At 37.2% G+C, this 20,295-nt stretch overlaps 1 protein-coding gene across 3 annotated transcripts in view; it reads right to left on the reverse strand.

Moving 5' to 3' along the window:
- Positions 1-20,295, reverse strand: part of LOC137065088 (cytosolic carboxypeptidase 4) — a 217,664-nt gene that overhangs the window by 26,859 nt on the left and 170,510 nt on the right. For all 3 annotated transcript variants that reach the window (XM_067436651.1, XM_067436653.1, XM_067436652.1), the window contains exons 20-22: positions 18,906-19,035; positions 17,195-17,326; positions 14,381-14,557 (exon numbers count right to left, since the gene is read on the reverse strand). In XM_067436651.1, the coding sequence (XP_067292752.1) occupies positions 14,381-14,557; positions 17,195-17,326; positions 18,906-19,035 (439 nt within the window). The remainder of the gene's footprint in view (positions 1-14,380; positions 14,558-17,194; positions 17,327-18,905; positions 19,036-20,295) is intronic.

A 20,295-nucleotide genomic window follows, 5' to 3' on the forward strand; every position in this document is an offset into this window, starting at 1 on the left:
ATATCTTGTGTTGCCTCTGTATTTGCAGCCTTTTGAAACACTTTTGCTGAAATCTTTCCTAAAAGTAGCATTGAGTCAGGTCCCAAAATGAATCTGCATTGACACCACAATGTTATTGCACACTTCCCGCTGTGCACAAACTCTCTACTCATATAATGCATTGTTCCAGAAATAACAGTTAATGGAAAACTTGACACTAACAATCTTTTCTGCCACCAGTAAACAAACACCGCACAGGCATTGAAACGTTCACGCTTTTCTAGGCACACAAACCCCTGCAATAGCCCAAAGTCCTGACCCAGTGGTTCAATGAGCTGTGGATTACTGCAGGTTAACAAAATCAATAAATCTGCAGCGTCCCCGTGTTTCTTCAGCGCTTCACTCACAGGTGAAGCCAAAACAAGCAAGCTTGTGAAGCTTTTATCTGCTCATCTATGTTTCCATCAAATTCAAACCAAAGCATCCATAATATATTTTCATTATATAAAATAAATGACTTGAAATAAACTAGACATTTTATAGAATACCATCCATCCATCCATCCATCCATCCATCCATCCATCCATCCATCCATCCATCCATCCATCTATCCATCTATCCATCTATCTATCTATCTATCTATCTATCTATCTACAGTATGTACATTTCAACCTAAAATCTTAAGATAATAAAAGAAATCCAATGAAGACATTATGCATAAACTATGCGCACTTATTAGATGAACACTCAAACAACATGAAAACAGTCATGATTACAAGTCTTTTTCGCCATATCATATTGATTCTTGTCCAAATAAAGTCTTTAACCTTGCCTGTTTCAACATTCAGTTTTCTGTCAGATTACGCCTTTCATAACAACATAATGATTACAGATTATTTCTGCAAGAAGCAGCTGCACCTGCTCGCTCAAGCATGTTATTAGCGTGTGAACGCTGCACGCTTCCCCTGAGAAAGAGCGGCAGCGAATCCCCATGAGCCCTTCATTCACTGCAACCTCGGTCTGGTGAGATTGATCCCCGTTAGTCTGCAGCCCAATCTCCATTAGAGACGATTCATTACAAGTGATTGCCACAACCTCACAGGCACACGGTGCATCACCGCCGCTCAAGCCATGTAGAGCCTGCACACTTATGTATGTCTGTTAAGTATGTTAGGACTGCATCTTTTATCTTATGCGATACCTTCATCCAGTACTGGGTAGACTACTTACAAGTTGTTGACCATTACCACATTACATCAAGGAAATTGTAGATAATAGCGCAATCTATTACATTACACATTTAACGTAATATAATCACACTACTTTTTGATTACTTTCGGATTACTTTTGAAGTAACTCAATTTTCACATTGATTTGAACAGGATAATCTTGTACAATATTTGACAATAAAAATGAATGTGCTACTCAGCAAAGACAATTTTGAGAAAAATCTAGTTAAAGTTTTTTAAAGGTTTCAAAACAAAATCACCTAGCAACTATACCTTAACATCCCTGGTAATAACACCGAATTTGACACAGACCAAGTCAAAACCAAATATCTTTTTTTCCCAATTGTGTAACATTGAGACAAACATTGAGCCTAAAGACCTACTGTAATTCACGGATATAATGTTACACATCAGATGTTTACACTGACTTAAGACATAATGGATAATGTTTGTGTGAATACTTGTAAAGACAGATATTTTGAAATACTGTAATTTTGTGTGTATGTGTATATCCGGATTGGGTGCTGTCTGAGGCGTCTTTGCACGTGTCAGATCTTTCAGTCAGCACAAGTAATATTGTTTTGTTTACATCAGCATGAGTTTGAAAACCATATTTCATTGGTTAAGACTCATGCCATTGAGAATGCTATGAATAATCACAAAGTTGAAATGTTGGATTTAAATACAATACCAAACTTGTGCTGAGGGGAAGCGGCAGTCGTCAAATTATTATTATTTTTTTTAAATTGAAATTTTTATTATGGATTATTAAAACAAAGGAAATATTTAGGAAGGCACACCTCTCAAAAAATGTACAAATAAAGATAATTTTAGATGTTTAATTAATATTTGGAGCATTGGGCAAGGGCTTAATGAACTCATTTTTGTGAAAACTTCAAATTAAACCAAAATGTACATTTTTCATTTGTTTTGCCTGTAGCTTGTAATCAGTCCAATGCGCATTCTAACAAAAACATTTCTAGCATGGGACACACACACACACACGCGCGCTTGTGTGTAATTCCACTAAATTGGAAGACTTTAGAAAGGACATTTTTAGAAAAATGTATTCTGTAAATTGTACTGCCATTTTGTGAATGTTAAAAGGATTAGTTCACCCAAAAATTAAAATTCTCTCATTAAAAATGATATCCCCATGTTGTTCCATTTATCTTCAGAACACAAATTAAGATATTTTTGATGAAATCCGAGAGCTCTCTGACCCCTCCATAGACAGCAATTGAATTAACACTTAACATTTAATTAAAAATTGAAGTAATGATTAATCAAATAAAATAAACTGTAGTCTGATTATGAGTCTCGTAAAACATCATGTAATCCAAGTATTTAATTATTGGAATTTGATTATGTAATCCAGATAACATATAATCAGTTACTACCTAGCATTGCTTCTATCCCTTTCTCTTTCCCTTTCTCTTGCTGTAGATAAGTGAGTTTTGGCAGTGAACTCAGCATGCCAGATGAGTCAGAAGTGAGCTAGGATCGGCGCTAATACCTTAAGAGTCTCGCCACACTCTGGGGAAGTGGCCAAATTAATGAGAAGCCGTGTAAGGAGAATGATGGGCGAGCAACACCAGGCACAGCCACCTACACCTGACCTTTTACGTGAACGAGAGACGCAGCAGACAAACACACACACACACACACACACACACATCCACGCCGCAGACACAAACTCTGTCAAGATGGCCGCAATATAAACAGACGTTTACCCGCAGCCTCCCTCTAACCTGCCAACGGGACGCTGAGGTGCCAAAAGCGAGGGAGATCTGCTCAGTATGGGTGCGGCGGTGTGTTCTGGGTATCGCTCGTCAATAATTTAGAGGCAAACCGGGGGGTTACATGTGTAGAATGCATAGAGCCTGGGCTGTTTGCTCAAAGTCGAAAATCGATTCTCACCATGTTTGCATTGCGAAGGCCACACTGATCATTTCAACTGACGCAAAGCCCTTTTAACTTCCTCTCGGATGCAATCGCTCATGTTAAAACTCTTGTGCTTGTATGTTTAGAGCGGAAGCTGAACCCATCAGCTGTGTTTGCATATAGCTAATTGCAAATTAAGCACAGCAAAGCAACTACATTAAGCTTATTAAACTGTTTTGTTGTATGCTGCATTATTTAGTGAAATTATGATAAACAGCTCAATGATTAACAACCATCTGACAATCTGACATAGTTTTAGATTCAAAAACAAATAAAATGCTGATAAATAGTTTCTACATGGAAATTGGGATTGTGTGGTTGAAGTTATGAACAGTTCAGTACAAATACTCAGATGTTTAAACAGCATTCAGAATTATGATTCAGAATGCGCATGACCATGTCCTCTTAGGATTTCAGACAAACCACACTATGTACTTAGAAAGTTCCCACACTTTCAGCAGAATTTCTTTCCATGACATTCAGTCATTTTTGATGGGTCTTAATTTACATAAACCCATAAAAAACAAATACATTTATGTTTAAGGCTGTGCTGATGGTAGAGCACCAGTGCTTTATTTACAAAATAAATAATAGGGTCGCAATTAAACGTTACCTTGCATCCATGGAAACATAACATTCATTCCGAAGGAGAGACTTAATTTGCGTCTCTCAAGATTTGGGAAAATAAATAAGAGATTCCATGTCCAGTAGAATAAAATGGAATAAGCCTATTGTTAAATACATGGAAAATCGGGCGACTAGATCATAAAACGCAAAGATTAAATTTTTCTCACCTCACAATGTCTACCTCTTTCGTTCGGCACGAATGTTATGTTTTCATAGCTGCGAGTTAACATTTAATTGCGGACCTATTATTTATTTTGTAAATAAAGCATTGTGCGTCACTCGTGTCCTAATATCCACGTAAAACAGCATTCACATACAACAACAACAAAAAACTGTTTGGCTGACCACCGCTGGTGCTACTCAGTAAACGGTGGCACAGCCCCATTTATGTTAAGTATTTGTTGTTTTTCCAAGCATTTGCATCCTTGCATCCTTAATGTGTTTCTGGCCTAACGGACATGTTGGTGATGTGTGTGTGTGTGTTTGTTTACGGAATAAAGACATTTCCAGGCATCAGAGCTGATTAACTGAGCAAAGAATGCAAGTAATTTGAAGTTATAAACCAGTTAACAAGCACTGCTTTAACACTCGCTGAGGAACAAATAAAACAAAAATGACTTGCGTAATAGATATAGAGTCCAAAACGCAGACAAATACACACACTTTGCATGCTCTTGTTTGCAAATTAGCCAATCTAAATCACTTTGAGCCTAGACTTTTTGTGTGACAGAGAGAGAAAAATAAAAAATAAAAAGCCGCTTGTTCGCGTATGCAGCAAAGCGTTTCGGTCGGCTGGGGCAAATTCCTTGTTTATTGGAGTGACAGTTTTTCCCTTTGATAAGGCCAGAGTTGAGGAGAGCCAAGCAGGCAGCAGGAAGACTGCCAAACACACACAGGCATAGCAGCTATCATGCCCTTTCAGAGGGCCCAAGCCATTAGAGAGGTAAATTACCCCTCCTGATCGCTCTTATTAACTCTAAGCTAATCTCAGCGGCATACGGCTTGATCACCATGGCACTGTGCCACTGAATAGACTGGTATCAATCGTAGGAAATGGCCCCATGGCAGCAAATTCTATTTTTTTTTCCTCTCGCTTTTGGCACATTATAGTTGAAAGGATGAACTTGCATTCACTGGAATGTAAAAACTATAAGATAGCATATAAAATATACACTAACATATATATCAAGCACATTTACATATGTACACAAAAAAAAAAACATCAGGGCTGAAAAGTGTACAAACAAATCAAAGTCAACCCAGTAAAGGGTTCACCAAGGGTGATGACTATAAAGATAGCCGATAACTAAATTAGCATCCATGCCAATGCATGATAATACCATTTTTATTATATTGATTGTTTTTGTCATGTCTGGAAGTATAGAAAAGAAGGACCAGCTACTATGGTGGCAGCTTTGCTAATAATTTGTTCAGATGAAACACTTTTTAGATATACAAATCCGTAGCCGCGTTTCCATTACTCTTTAAATTGTGCAAATAGACAATACGCCAATGGAAAATATGCACATTTTGCAAGAAAACATATCCCATAAATCATTAAAAAGTTTTTACGCTTTTGCATGAGGTGATTTTTCAGGCAATTCGAAAAAGTAATATTCCGCTAAACTGCAATGCAAATGTTTTTTTTCCGCATTTACAGGTCCCCTGCCGTAAATAAAAGTAAATCATTCTATAAAAAAGGACAGTATGTTTGGACAGAAGAGACAGAGTTCTTTATTAAACTTATAAAACAATTACGTGAATACTGGATTCTAAACAACAGAAATGCCACAATTTATCAAGACCTTGAAGCGGATATGAAGGAGAATCATCCAGAAACACCTCAGACACTCCCAAATATAAGGAGATTTCCTTGTCATTAGACACACCTGTGTCTCCTTCGATAAAAAAAAAAGGCTAGTCCGGTGGCTAGGATATTCGTAGACCTACCAATACAGCATCCGTTGCCATGATTATTGGAATATTATACATAACATTATAATGAGGACACTATTGTAAGAAAAACATAATTATCTGGGTTTGGTTGTTGTGGGAAGAGTGCATCTACAGCTTAGACATTGTAATTAGCACATAACTTAGTTTAATCTTCACTTTTGGATATATAAGTTGTAATATTACATTGGCATCGCAAATTTTAAGACACAATTGGAGCACAACCAGTAATTTTTTTTTCCGCAAAATAGTCTCATCTAGAATGTGCTGTGTTTATTACCATGTCGGACACAAAAATGGCGGCGAGCATAGCGCAAGTGACCCCTTCAGTCTCCATTAATTTCTTACATTACTCAACTGATGTAATCTACTGAATGAGTGAATACAAATTTATGACCGAATTTGGACACTGAGTGCGCTTGAAGAGCTGCAGAACTTGACACGCTGTCTTAAAATCAGCCCAAGATGTCTGAATACATTGATCACCGTTGGAAAAAAACCCCGCTCTTTGCAGCTCGTAATATAATGGTATTCAGCACATCTAGTCTTGAGAAAATAGCCCTGAATTATATTATGTATTTATTAGTCTTTTGAATTAGTGAATTTTTATGATTTGAATTTGTATACTTATGTTACAGCTTGAATATTACAGTGTATTATCTTACTAATAAGCTTCAGACACTTTGTTGCAGGAACAAAGTGTTTAATGTAATCAAAACACTTCATTTCAAAAACTAATTGACTCATCAACCATTCTGGCCAAATACCATTTTTTGGCAGGTTCCAAGTGATTTTGTATATTTTAATGATTTTATAGACAGTAACTTTGCTAATTAGCATGTCACATGCTAATGTCAATGTCTGCATTTCAAATGACAGTGATGTATTGCATATGAACTGGTCTTGTGCCGCATCGCCCACTTACCTCCTCACATATACACTAAAAAAAGACCTTTCCTCCTGCTATCATAAATCAATGGCAAGTCACACAAATGCTAACTAGTTGCTACCTGGCCACTTTCAACCAAGTGCTTCATTTCCCCCGAGGCTCTTGTGCTACGTCTTGTGGTTAAATAATCTAGCAGGACTTTTTTTTTTTTTTAGCAAAGAACTCTTACTGTTTTTCAATAGAGGCCCAAGCATTTCAGAGCTCTGCTAGCAAGCCTCAGTGTCATTGATGAAGTGAGTCATGATGGAAACGGTTATTGACTCAGCGGCTCCCTCTAGTTTTAAGCTGTAACACTGCACCACTTGAAATAAACTAATGTGTTTCTCACACAATCCCAATAAGAGTAACAATGCAAATTAGGTACTGTTTTCTCAGATGACCTCTGATAAATATATCTTTGACAGAGAAATATTACTTTTTATCACAATGCTTCTCCTCATTTATTCTGACCTTCGTCGAATACAGTGATTAAAAGAGAACATTTGTTGCCTGGTTCACATTCATAATATATTTAGACTTTTTGCCACAATTTTTGGAAAAACATAACAGTTAAAAAAAATCTAAACATATATATGATAAGACTTAGTGCGTTTTATTATTAGCATTAGATTTATATCAGTGCTGTCCGTGACACACAACATTAATATAGTCTTATACAGTCTGGCAGCAGCCAGCAGGATTTTGGTGCTTCTTTATTAATCTTGACATCAACAAATAAGCAAAACAAATCTCTTTGAATGCTAAATAATAAAGTATATTATATATATATATATATATATATATATATATATATATATATATATATATATATATACACACACACATGCATACATACATACATACATATACACGTTTATTCCAGCGGTAAACATCACGCTTTTAAATCACATTCCATAAATATGGTTTCTACGTTGTGACTAAAAATATACCAAATAGTCTAAAAACTATTACTTTTAGACAAAAAGCTGTGATTGACATACTGCATGCAAATTATTTTCTTTCAAAATGCTTATATTCAGAGACATTAAGAAAGCATTTATTTTATATCCAAGTGGATATGGGATTATAATTATTAATAATTGTAGTCAATATCAATTTAATGTGTGTGTGTGTGTGTGTGTGTGTGTGTGTGTGTGTGTGTGTGTGTGTGTGTGTGTGTGTACACGTCCAAATATCTGAAATCCTTGTTTTTATAGGGAAATTTTTTGGTCCCCATGAGGAAATCAGCTTATAAATCAGACTAAATTATGTTTTTTGAACATGTAAAAATGCAGAAATTTGTCTGTGATGTGCAGGTTTTCTTTTCTTTTATTTTCATGATGTGTAGGTTTAAGGTTAGGGGATAGAAAATACAGTTCGTACAATATAAAAATCATTGTCTATGGAATAAACCATGAGTTATGTTCCCATAAAACATGAAAACTCAACATTGTGTGTGTGTGTGTGTGTGTTCACATGGTGCGCATCAGTGTGAAATGAATCTTCATTTAAAATCCATGCTCCCTTCCAGTAGACCAGGCAACTGACATTCTCCTATATTCCTGCATGACACCATCATTTAACATCAGCTACTGATGAATAGTGAATGGAAACAGAGATCCGATTCTGAAAGCCTGACCTGCAGAAATGATTTAGAGAGGTCTGTGGTGTTCATCGTTTGAAGTGCTGGCTTTCCCTTCACCTTGGAGAACATTTGAGATGGAAACGGTTGAGGCATCTAGAACATCTAAGTGCATATCACACAACCAAGAAAGAGGAAGTCCAGACGAACATCCAAACGCATGAGAATTTCAATATCACAACATCTGAAGAACACTTAAAAGGAGGAATTGTTTCATTTGAAACGATCATGAGCTTCAGTTGAAGTTATCCATAGAAAATCTACCATTAAACCTGAAAAAGCTCTTTCATGCATGGCGCAAGTACAAATTGAACTTTTACATAGACTAATTTTTGTCGTATAATTTAATAAAATGTTCTCAGCTGATTGTCAGACCTGCACACTCAGCACAGTCAGTGTCCTCAGTTTGCTACGCCTTGCAAAATATTGCTGTGTCCATAATTAAAAACCGTCCTTTGATATTAATCACATATTATGAGAGTCGCTTTAATCAATTTGCAAACATCAAATTACTGTCTCAAGCATATGCTCCTCAAAATGGCTGTAGCCATCATTATTTCTGTTTTTTTTTAAGAGATCCAATTAAATTTCTGGAAATCGTATGGGTCATAACTCCACTTACTGTCCTGAAATACAATTATCAGATCAGTCATCGTCTAGGAAATGCCTCTCAGTGGCGAGCCATAGAGCAGGCCATCCAAACAGTCAATCTGATTCATGTCTCCAGCCTGTCGCAATTGATCCACAATTCACCTTGTATGACACATTTATCCCAAAGTGAACATGAAACTGAACTCGCAAGCCATTTTACTTCTATAATGTCACAATTTTTTTGTAGGATGGGATATGATTTGAATTGATTGGATGAGTAAGATTAAATATGTGCCAAGACAGAGCTAGGTGACTAAGCCAAAAACTTAAAGTTCCCCTGTGGTGAAGATCAAGCTTTTAATATAGTTTAAATGTCTTTGTGGTGTTTTAACATGCGCTAAGAAAAAACTAACAAAACAAACATTCATACAAATTCAAAACAAATTCATAAGTCAACACCATTGATTAGTATTTTCTCCTTAAAACTGGAGTGAAAAACGTGTTTCTGATTTCACAAACTGCCTTGTAAACGTGTGATTGTCAACGCGTGGATCCTGAGCTGGTGCGAGTGAGTGGGTGGAGGCGGGGTTAATTAGCATATTCATAAAACCACGCATACTAACTGAGGCAAAGGAGCAGTTACATTCAAGCTATTTCAAGGAATGAAAACTTTTTTTAAGGAAAAACGTTTAAATATGTAATTTTGGTGAACAAGGGATAAAATTAATGACTACAGGAGAATTTTGCTTCAGATGATGAAACATTATGAAATTATGAACAAACTGAAGATTTATGTGGACTAATGTGCACTGATAAATCATTCACATATAGACATAAAAATGTAGCGAGTTAGTTTTTGTATAGCATTATTTCTTTTTGTTTTGTTTTTTAGTTTACATGCTTAAGAGTGTAAATTCTGAAAAATGGATGAAGGCTCACCAAAACAAGCTACTAAAATATTTCTTAACAAAATGCTGTTTATATATTTTTTATTTCATGAAATGAAAAGTAATGTCAGCACTGAAGCTCGGTTTTTAAAGTTTCTCCAACCTTCAAACTAACAAACTACCAAGTCTAAACATCTGACATTGAATCACAGTATTAACAGCCTATCACATGTCGATTTTAAGATGAGGCGATAAATTACCCATTAAAAAATGTTCCACGGGTTGCTGCAAACTCCCTGTAGGACTCACTAAGCTAAATTCTTTGCTAAACGAAACTTTGCTTCACAGTTTCGTTTCGAGACAAAAGTGTTTATCCCAGCTGCGACTAAATTGAACCTAATCAGAATGTAGCACTCTGCATACTTAATTAAAGGAACTTTGTACCAATTTCATCAAGCCTCTCGTTTATCTTAATCCACGTGTTTCCTCAAAAAACGACAATAGCTGATTAAGTTTAGAAGAGAAAAGAAGTGCAAAGGAAAGGAAGGGGGGAATTTCATTCGGCAGCCTGAAATTGCAAAGCTAAGGTGATTAAAGGTGCCGTCTTTGTGATGCAAATGAGATTCCTTTTGAAGATTATCCTTCGTTTGGCAAAAGACACCTCTGCTTTGAGTTGGAGAACGTCAGAAAAGGTCCTACCGGTGTCATTGGCAATCTGGGAAAATGGATAAGTTTCACTTCATTTTCGGTCTAGAGAAATAATGCTTGCCGGGGTCCCACACTCACGGAATTCATGGAATCAACAACCACAGGTGATGTTGTTTAACAGCTGAGTGATTTGGTAATGTTACTTGTCCATCAAAGTATTCAAAAACAAGCGTTATTCATCGGCACCGCCCCCTGAAACTCAGATTTGTCGCAATGTTTCTTTTATGGCACAGCTGTAGCTATGTATCTGATCAGTATGGAAGCTCGTTTCCGCCACTGAATAAAAAATAAAAAAGGTAATTGCAATTTTTTATCTCACAATTCTTAACTATTTTCTCACATTTGTGGGTTTCGCAAATTCTTCTCAGAACTGCATGATATAAACTTGCAAGTGCGTTTTATAAAGTCAGAATTTTTCAGTTGCGAGTTATACATTCAGAATTGTGTAATATACAGTGGCATTTGAGTCGCATCATATATCTCACAATTCTCACGTCATAACACACAATTGCACATTTATATCTCGCACTTCTGACTTTACAACTCACAATTGCAAGTCAGAAGTGCGAGATATAAACTCGCAATTGTGTGAAAAAGGTCAGAATTGTGAAATAAATGTCACAATTACCTTATTTATTTTTTATTCTTTGGTGGAAACAAGCTTCCATAGATCAGGGATTCCACTAGGCAGTGATGACATTTCAGAGAGAGCGTTACTCCGAATGACCCAGGCTCTGATTTACTGACTGAGAACGTAATTAAGCTTCGCTCCATTCCCGAATCCCAGAGCTTGTCTGAGCTGCTAATTGGCATGAATTAGCTGTGAACAGAGGGAGTGTTTCTATCCATTCCCCACTCTTTTCTCTCCCTCTTTTTTTAACGTTTCCACTCTCGTCTCGCTCACATTAAAGGACCCGGAGAGGGCCCACTTGAATTGGCTCCACAGTCTAATGGTCTGCCAGGTTCCTGACATCGGCAGTGAATATTAGTACAGACTTTTTAATCAAGATACTCTCGGGCTGCCGCCCATTGCTAAAAGTACATGTACCAAAACATCTGGCCTGCCAGCTGCACTTGTGTGCGCCGCTCGTAATGAAATGTCTGATTTTCTGATCCATTAGTCCAAATCTATACACATTTAGAAGCTCATGCGTCCTGCATATTGTCCGACACGCTCTTCAGACACCAACAGGGATTCGGTATACTCTGACATTGGCCATTCGGATAGGTTCGCAAACACAACGTCAAATTATGTGTAGTTGTCATTCAATAAAAATATATACATTTATACATATAAATATATCAAACATTAATTATAATGGAATAAATATCAAATTAAATGTATGTTAATTATATTACATTTTTTTAATTTGAAATCTGTTCATAAAATTAGACTTGACAAACCAGTGTGTGTGCGTGTATTTATTTGTTATTATTATTATATATTAATGGATATACACATTTTATGTTATATATTAAAGTAGTATTGAAACATCAATACAGTGTCTATTTAGCTGCTGAAGTATTGAGTACATAAACACATTTTTCCAGAAACAGTATTTTTTTTGGGAGAGAGAGGCTGTTCCACACAATACTGCCTTGAAAGAATAAAGCACAGTGGATCTAACCAGCACAGTGAGAGACATGGACGTTCCAGATGCACAACAACAAGATGAGGAGTACATCAGAGTCTCTAGTCTGAGAAACAGACCTCTGACTGGTGCTCGGCTGGCAACTTCATTCAACAGAACAAACTAAATATCAACAGTCAAGAGAAGATTCCAAACTTTTAGGAAGAAAGCCAGAGAAGATCTAACACTGACACGTAAGAAAAAAACAGTAGATGGAGCAAAATAACAAAACTTGGATGGTAAACAATTATGGATGGATAAATCTAAGGTGTTGTTAGTCCATCATGTCTTTTTGAGAAAGAAAGGGGCTGTTCTCACCTGTCCACCTACTAGCTGCCACAGATCTTGTCTGTTTTATTTGAGTTACAAGTCCAATTTTGACAGGAAATAAGGACTTAAACTTAATAAAACATCTCCCTCAAGAGCTGACATTCTCCTATCAGACATTATTCTTCAACCATTAGCACTTTCCGAAAACATTTTTCTTACTTGCAGAACCTTTAGAGGTATAGTCCCTGGTCAAGAGTAATTCGGCACCCCGTCCTTTATTAAAGGGCTGCCAGACCTCCCAGAACGTTCGCAAATGTCACAGCGTTAGAGTCACTCTACTTTGACTAAATACCATCTGCCAGTATTGCTAATATTACCAAGTTTGGCCTGTACAACATTACTGTCTGCTAAGCTAGCTGAGTACCAAACCAAGTCCTTTTAAGGCCAGTCAGTTCATTTGGTGGCCATCTTGGGTAACATCCCCAGGGAGCTATCTTCTATAGCTACTATCTATCCACTTGTACAATTTGTCAAGATCTTGTTTCATTAACAAATATCAAATTAGCAGTACAATCATGATGCATATATTTGTTCCATACGCTTATACTATATCTGGTACCAAACTAGGTAAAAACTCTGCATTAAAGTGGAAATGAAAAGTAAACAAAATAGTCTCCTAGTTAATTCTCAGGGAAGCTAATATGCAGGAATATAGGCTAAGATCTGAAACCGCATGTGGCTAAATAAGCAGGTTAATGAATGATTATTAAACTTGTAAATGGGGAGAGGATGAGTGGATAATGAATACCTGGGAAAATGAGGGATGGTCCCTCAGACGGCATCATTAGAGAAGAGGACGGCAGTGGGAAGGCCAGATGGAGAATGCCAAGGGATGAAAAGAAGGTCAGATATAAGCTAGGCGCTTGCAGCTAATCTGCTTAAAAATGGAGTGTGCTATGTTTCAGCCACATTAAAAAGATAGTTCACCCAAAAAGTTGCCTCAAGTTGTTCTGAACCTGTATGAGTCCATGTTCTGTTGAACACAAAAAAAGATATTTGGAAGAATGTGGGTAGCCAAAACAATTCCTGGTCCCCACTGACTTCCATAGTATGAAAAAAAAAAAAAAAACTATGGAAGTCAATGGGGACCTAGTGTTGTGTAGCCGGACCTTCAGACTGACAGAAGGAAGGTCTGGACGTTTAACTGATGCGATGTAACCAATCACAGTTTTGTTGCTTTGTTCCGCATCATGTTAAGGGGCATGAAAATGTAAAGTTGATGTCCCTGCAGTAACAGACCACTGCGCATCTCTAAATGATTAATTAATGCACGTTGTGCACATTTACTGCAAAATGGAGCCGTGATCTTCACATCCAGTGTTTAGTTAATCCTGGTAAGTGCTCATTGTCAGTTATAAACATGACACCGTTCTTCTTCCACGAGGGAGATTGGAGTCACGGAATTTGTTTCCAGATAGGCTGTTAAAGAACGCAACTCTGATGTCTCGTGGACATCCTGTAGAATTCAACCAATTCGAATCAGATGATGACAGAAACCTTAAGTGTTTCAGTATGCATCAGACATTCAGCCAACGGTCCGTGGGCGTGATGTCTGAGGCTGAGACTAATGGGGATCAGAAACTCTTTGGCTTTCTTTTGGTTACTCTTTTGTGTTCAACAGAACAAAGAAACTCCTTCTGATTTAGAACAACTAAAGGGCGAGTAAATGATGATCGATTTTTTTGTGTTCCCTTTAAAGTTAGATTGTTTGAAAATGTGTTTGGCTGTACTGTATGTCTCGATATATGGCAGCTTATAATACTCTTATCCTTCACTTGATTCTCATTAGTGAATGAGATGGTGATCTTAGCGCTAAAGTTGTGCAAACAAAAGTGATGCAACCGGTAAGTGAACCCTCTGACGTTTATCAAAACTACAAATAGGAGAAAAGTAAAATAGTGTATTCGGCCCTTTCATCTAAAATGGCTAACCTTGTAGATGCCCTGATTGCAGCCGTTGTAAGTGCTTTCCATGGTGTAGCTTCGGAGAACACCGATCTCCCTCCAAACGACCACACGAGCTGTGGATGCCCGAGACTTCTCCACCAGATAGTTGCAGTTGTTGAAGGAAAACGCAGGGGCTATTCTGTCCAGAGTTTTTGCGATGGTCTGTCAATACAAACAATGTATACAGTTTGAAAAAGAACCATGTATTTCATTGTATTTGCATTTTTATTCCCCTGTTCTTAGTTTTGAGTATATTTAGCTCAAGAGACTTCTTTGCATAGATGGCAGACATCAGACAGACAGACAGCTAGCGACGCCATATTTTTCACATTACAGATTCCACAGATTTACATACGCCTTTAAATTGCCCTTTAACTCAATTCGTCTCAGCCTGCATGTTGGGGAGAAACTTCCTTGGGCACTACACTTCAAACACTGGCTCACAAACAAAAAAGTTTCATGCAGGATGGAGACAACCATGCCAATCAGAAAACAATAAGTCAGACAATAAAGTCATTCTCACTGTATAATTGGATATACTATATTACAAAAAAAATAAAGATGATAAATCATATAATGCATTGTTGGCTCTTTCTGTAAGGCCAAAAATAGTTTAGAGGGAAGCTGAATTGTATTGCTGCAAGGCTGCTTTTTCATTGCTCAGAAGATGTAATTGAGACCTCAGTTTTGTAAAACTGACAAATCAACTTTATTTCAGATGTTTCTCTTAAAATAGGAACAATAAAAATGCAAACATACAGTACCTACCTACACACACACACACTCACACACGTTTCGGTCAGTTTTCTTAAAGACTTAATATTTGTATTAAAGAAATGTATTTAATTGATCAAAAGTTATGGATCATGTAAGACTCAAGACAGATGTAATCGCTGCTTTTACATTGTTACAATGTTAAAATATATTATTATATAACTTTTTTACTATTTTACTGCATATACGATCAAATAAATTCAGGCTCGGTGAGCATTAGAGATTTCTTTTAAAAAACATTGTAAAAAATATTACTGACCCCAAATTTTTTGATCATAGACTGGTATCTTGGTAGGCTGGGAAAACCCAGACCACTTCCGGCAAATTTAGATTTGCTCTGTAAGAAGTCTGGCAAAGAGCTCATTCAAACCCATTTCTAATCCGTCGAAATAGCAGCACCAATCAGAAACTTTGGGACGGGCTTTACATGATGACGACAGCGCAGTGACAGTGAAGGGTGAAGCATGATGCCGCCGTGAAACATCACTCGTTTGAATCAGCTATCGCGTTTGTTTTAAACGATTTAAACCTTTCCTTTTTTTTTTTTTTACCCGAGCAAAGAAACAACACTCGGCTACCAGATGTGGATTACACCGGCTACTTTGATGAGGAGGATGGGGAGTGTGATCATGTGCTAACACCACACAGCAGCTCTGGATCTGGCCTTTCTGTGCTTATTTCCTCACACTAGATCTAATAGTCATGTACATATGTTAAATAATTGTAAATAAATAACTAGCGTAACTATGCTCAAGTCTGAACATTTTCTAAGACATCTGAAATGACAATTTGTTGAAGTTTGTGAGACACAATTTTCCAAAGACTACTCAATATTATTTTATTTTCAAAATATTGCAAATCGCGTTCTAATCGCAAAGTAAATGCCTTACAACGGGGGCAAATGCGATCAGAGCTTGATTCTAGAGTTAGAGTTTTCTGTTCGACCGTCAATCCGAGATGTTTCAGTCGGTCTGAAATGCTATTAGGTTTTCCAAATGTTGCAAAAATGTTGACGGAGTGGCGGTGGACACCAGCTATTATCATATTTCTTTAACACAAAACGGAAAAAAGTCCTCAGAAGCCACTGCAACGTCTTCCTCAAAACCCAAATTGACATCAGTCTCAGATGTTTCTTCATCGCTCTGCATATGTTATCGTCGGTTGGTGACGCCCCTTTGGAAATGATTTGTCTATGAAGCTTTGCCAGACTGTAACTCAGTTACTGCTGAGAATGGTCTGGTTTTAACCAGGCTAGTATCTTGGCAAATCTTAACAGAAATGTACCACTTTTTCCATTTTTATCTTATTATCATCCAAGAGATACATTTGAGATATTATGGGTGTATTCACACTTTTGGTTTGGTTCGCTTGGTTTGTTTGGTTCGGATAAAAATACATTTAGTCCTGGTCCATGTTCAAATTGCCATTTTTAACCCAAACTTAAAGATACTAAACCTAAAGGCATTGGGATATGTTCACAACTTGGTCGGCTTTTATGACCTACTGCCTTGAGACAGAACTTAATGAACATGCAAAACAATGCTGTGTGCTGTATGTGCATAGCCAACATGATGGTGTTTTGACCAGCTGAAAACTCGTGAAGAGCTTAAAATATGTGTAAAGGGGTCAAAACAATGGTAGGAATCCCTCTGTCACAAACACAAATGAAGATCTGCTGTGAGGAGATGCAGTTCTGAGGCCTGTACAGAACTGTGATGGGCAACATCATGACTATGAGGCAGTCTTTTTTAGGGTCTCATCATTCAGTCTTTGGTTCTTTTACATGTCGTTGGTCCATGTTGGGTTTAAATTTCATTCAAACTGCACCAGAGTTTGTTTGGAAGCAGACCAAATGAAAACCGCAAAAAAAATGTTTGGGTCGCCCTAGGGTTTGGATATCATTGTTCACATTTATTCAAATTAACCACATTAACATAGCAATCGTTTTTAATGAAACTAAACTGCCATGTGTCAACACACCCTAAAGAGAACTTTTCATGAATAAGGTATAGGTAGTAAGCGTACCCTGTATCCCGGGTCTTCTTTCAGGGAGGCAGTGTTAATGGGAGATCCAGACTGCCACAGGGTTTCCTTCATACTGCAGCCATACAGAAACACATTCTTTTTCCTGGAGTGACCGTGGTAATCGCAAAACACCTGTGGGACGTGATAACACAGCAGTTTTTCAAAAGATAGAGAGCGAAATGGCAAAATTGTGTTGTATTTGTGCATGAATAACAGCCAAGGACAATGAGTTCAAACACCAGGTGGAAACAAAGGTTCTTTTTTAGCTTTACTGACATGACCGCAACACAGCGTTAACTTTAGGAAGAGCGAAACATAATTAATCTTGTGACACGACACATATGCGTACAATGAGGTGAATACAACGCTAGACAATGCATTGAGTTTAGACTAACTCAAATTTTGTCTCTTGACACTGTGGCTGCTAATTGGAGACAGTGAATAGTGATGCATGTCAGCTTTTTGTACAGACTCAACAAGAGGACTCCATCCTCATTCATTAACTGCACAAGTCACATTTTTCCCATTGTAGGTTTTGGAGAAATGACAACGTTCATTTGACCACTACCAGTCAAAAGTGCTGGTGAACATCCTTATTTTTTCTTTTTTTCCTTCTGACTTGCATAGATAGGGCAATGGGTCCATTACTCCATTTCCCGAGAAGCCTCTTAAAGGACAGGGGGTGTAAAGGGACGAAGGTAAAGATAGATGCTATTCTTCAGTGCTTTAACAGCATCAGAAGAGGCTCAAAGGCACAGGACAAGACTATGAATAGGCCTGACTAAAAATAAAAAAGCTCTTAATTTTGTTAGGAAACACAAACTAGAGGTCACCTAAAACTCTGACACTTTCTGCAGGATAGACAGTTATGGCAATAGGTGGCAGTGGTGACTTTATTAAGACATTCAAAACCGTTTTTATCAGTTGTATTATTGAATAATTGGTTAACTTAAAATGCAGATTAATTCAGGAACAAAACAAGTGACTCTATGAGTGAGTCATTTGAACCTTTCTTTTAATTCGGAAAAGAAAAAAGTGACTGCTTCATTCAGTCATTGAATCATTCAAATAACTGATTTGTTCAAAATGTTGATTCTTAGTTCAAATTAGGAAAAAGGTCTTTATGAGCAGTTTACTCATCTACTCACCTGATTCTATCAAAAAACAGTTTCATTCAGGATTTGTTCAAACCCTGACATTTAGGAATTAAGCAAGTGATAAGGAAAAATGATAAGGATTTTTTTTTTTTGTGTGACAGCCCTGGTTTCAATTTATCAGTTGGTTGAAGCAAATAAATCATTTATTAACTAAATCTAAAACTAAATCTTTGTAAGTAAGGAGAAATTATAATATATCTACTCTTCTTAAAAATGCATCTTAATTAGTCACATTTAAGTCAGTCTTTCTGACATGATTTCATTACTTGTAATATGGTTAATTTAATCAATTTCATAAAATTTGTTATTTCAAATTGCATTGTTTTTTTGATCAACACTAAAGTGCAGAAATCCACACAGGCCTCATTCTTCAGTCTGCATGGTCTAATATCCAAATCGTTTGTACCCACACACATTTATGGCTTTGGTCGCCCCTGACCTGCATCTAGAGTCGGAAAGCTCCAAGATCATGGAGCAATTTCCGGCGAGACCCTCGTGGAACTTTAGGATTCAATAGGTCAGTTACAGTGCAGCGAGATTTAATGGAAACTTACCAGAGGAGTCCTGCCTATGCTGTTGAGGTAATAGAGGAAACCTTTGGTGTGGTAAATTGTGGGACTTAAATTAGGGTCCGGCTTCAGCCACTGTCTGTTGAGATCCTCAGCAGTGAGAGAACAGCGATTACTGAAATAAATGAAAAGAAGAGAGATTACAAAGAACAGAAAGCCAATTTTAAACTAGTCTAATTTGGATTTCATGATCTCTTTAATGCATTTCTTGGGATCAAAGTAACATCAAAAACCATGCGGATTTGCAATCCAATATCTGATTCAGCGTACCTATCTATTTTAAAACAAGATAACCGTCTGTGACTCTGTCTGTGATTGTCCGTGTACCTGTGTGAATGTTAAAACCAGCAGAATTGTGAAGTTCCCATATCAGAGTCTCCCTTTACAGGTTACTAAAAGGTTGCAGGTGAACTGAGCTATCTAGCGCACCACACAACCAGTCGGTTGATTAGAGAGCAAGCAGCAGGTGAGCTTTATCTCCAGACAAAATCCTACTGGCATTTGGAGGCAGCTTGCCAACTATAGACTCCCCCACATTCAGCTCCTGAAAGCCAATTATAAGACACAATGTTCAAACATTAACAAATTGATAGGCCGTGCATGAAATGGATAAGCGAGACTGTTGCTCTCTGATCACAGGTGACCCATGTGATGATTTTTCTGTGTTGTTCTTGATCTAGAATGAGCTGAAATCTGTACTATTTTAATAAAACAAAATCACCATGGAAAATAAATATAACGCAACAAAATATTCTGGGTTTTCATCAAATTCTGTGGTTGTTTTCACAGACATCTTTAAAAACAAAAGATGGATCTGCAGTCTTTTTTTGCCTCTGAATAGTTTGTTCAGCCAGACTTTTTCAAAGGATATCGGCAATTAAATGCTGTTAGATGCATTAGAAATTAAAGGAAAAACAGAACCGCATGTCTATAAATACAACCCTCTTAGAAAAGCTGTGTCTCATTGCTGAAGAAGTTTGAGCAAAAAGCCTCAATCTTTAGAGACTTTCATGGTAAACCAAAATGCCATATTCGAGGGGTTTGAAGACAAGGAAATTACTGTATTTTGTACACGACAAAACACTGTTGTTCCAGACAGTTTCCAATGTGCCCCAGGGGGCAGCAAAGCGGAAACGGCTAGAAAATTGTTCCTCCCCACAGCTGTCTATAGTTTAAAGTGAACCTACATAGGGGAAATAAGAACAAAAAAAAGAAACATTGTATGTCAGCTGATATGACGAGTTAGAGCAACATTCCCCGTCTGTCTGTTACAGCCACTTTTACACCAGACGATTTCTGACTCGGATTTCAACTCATTTAGTCTCATGTATTAATTGCCTTATATTTAAATAAATATTGTAAATATTTAATAAAC

The sequence above is a fragment of the Pseudorasbora parva genome, chromosome 25 (assembly GCF_024679245.1).
Source record: "Pseudorasbora parva isolate DD20220531a chromosome 25, ASM2467924v1, whole genome shotgun sequence".
Classification (NCBI taxonomy): Eukaryota; Metazoa; Chordata; class Actinopteri; order Cypriniformes; family Gobionidae; genus Pseudorasbora; species Pseudorasbora parva.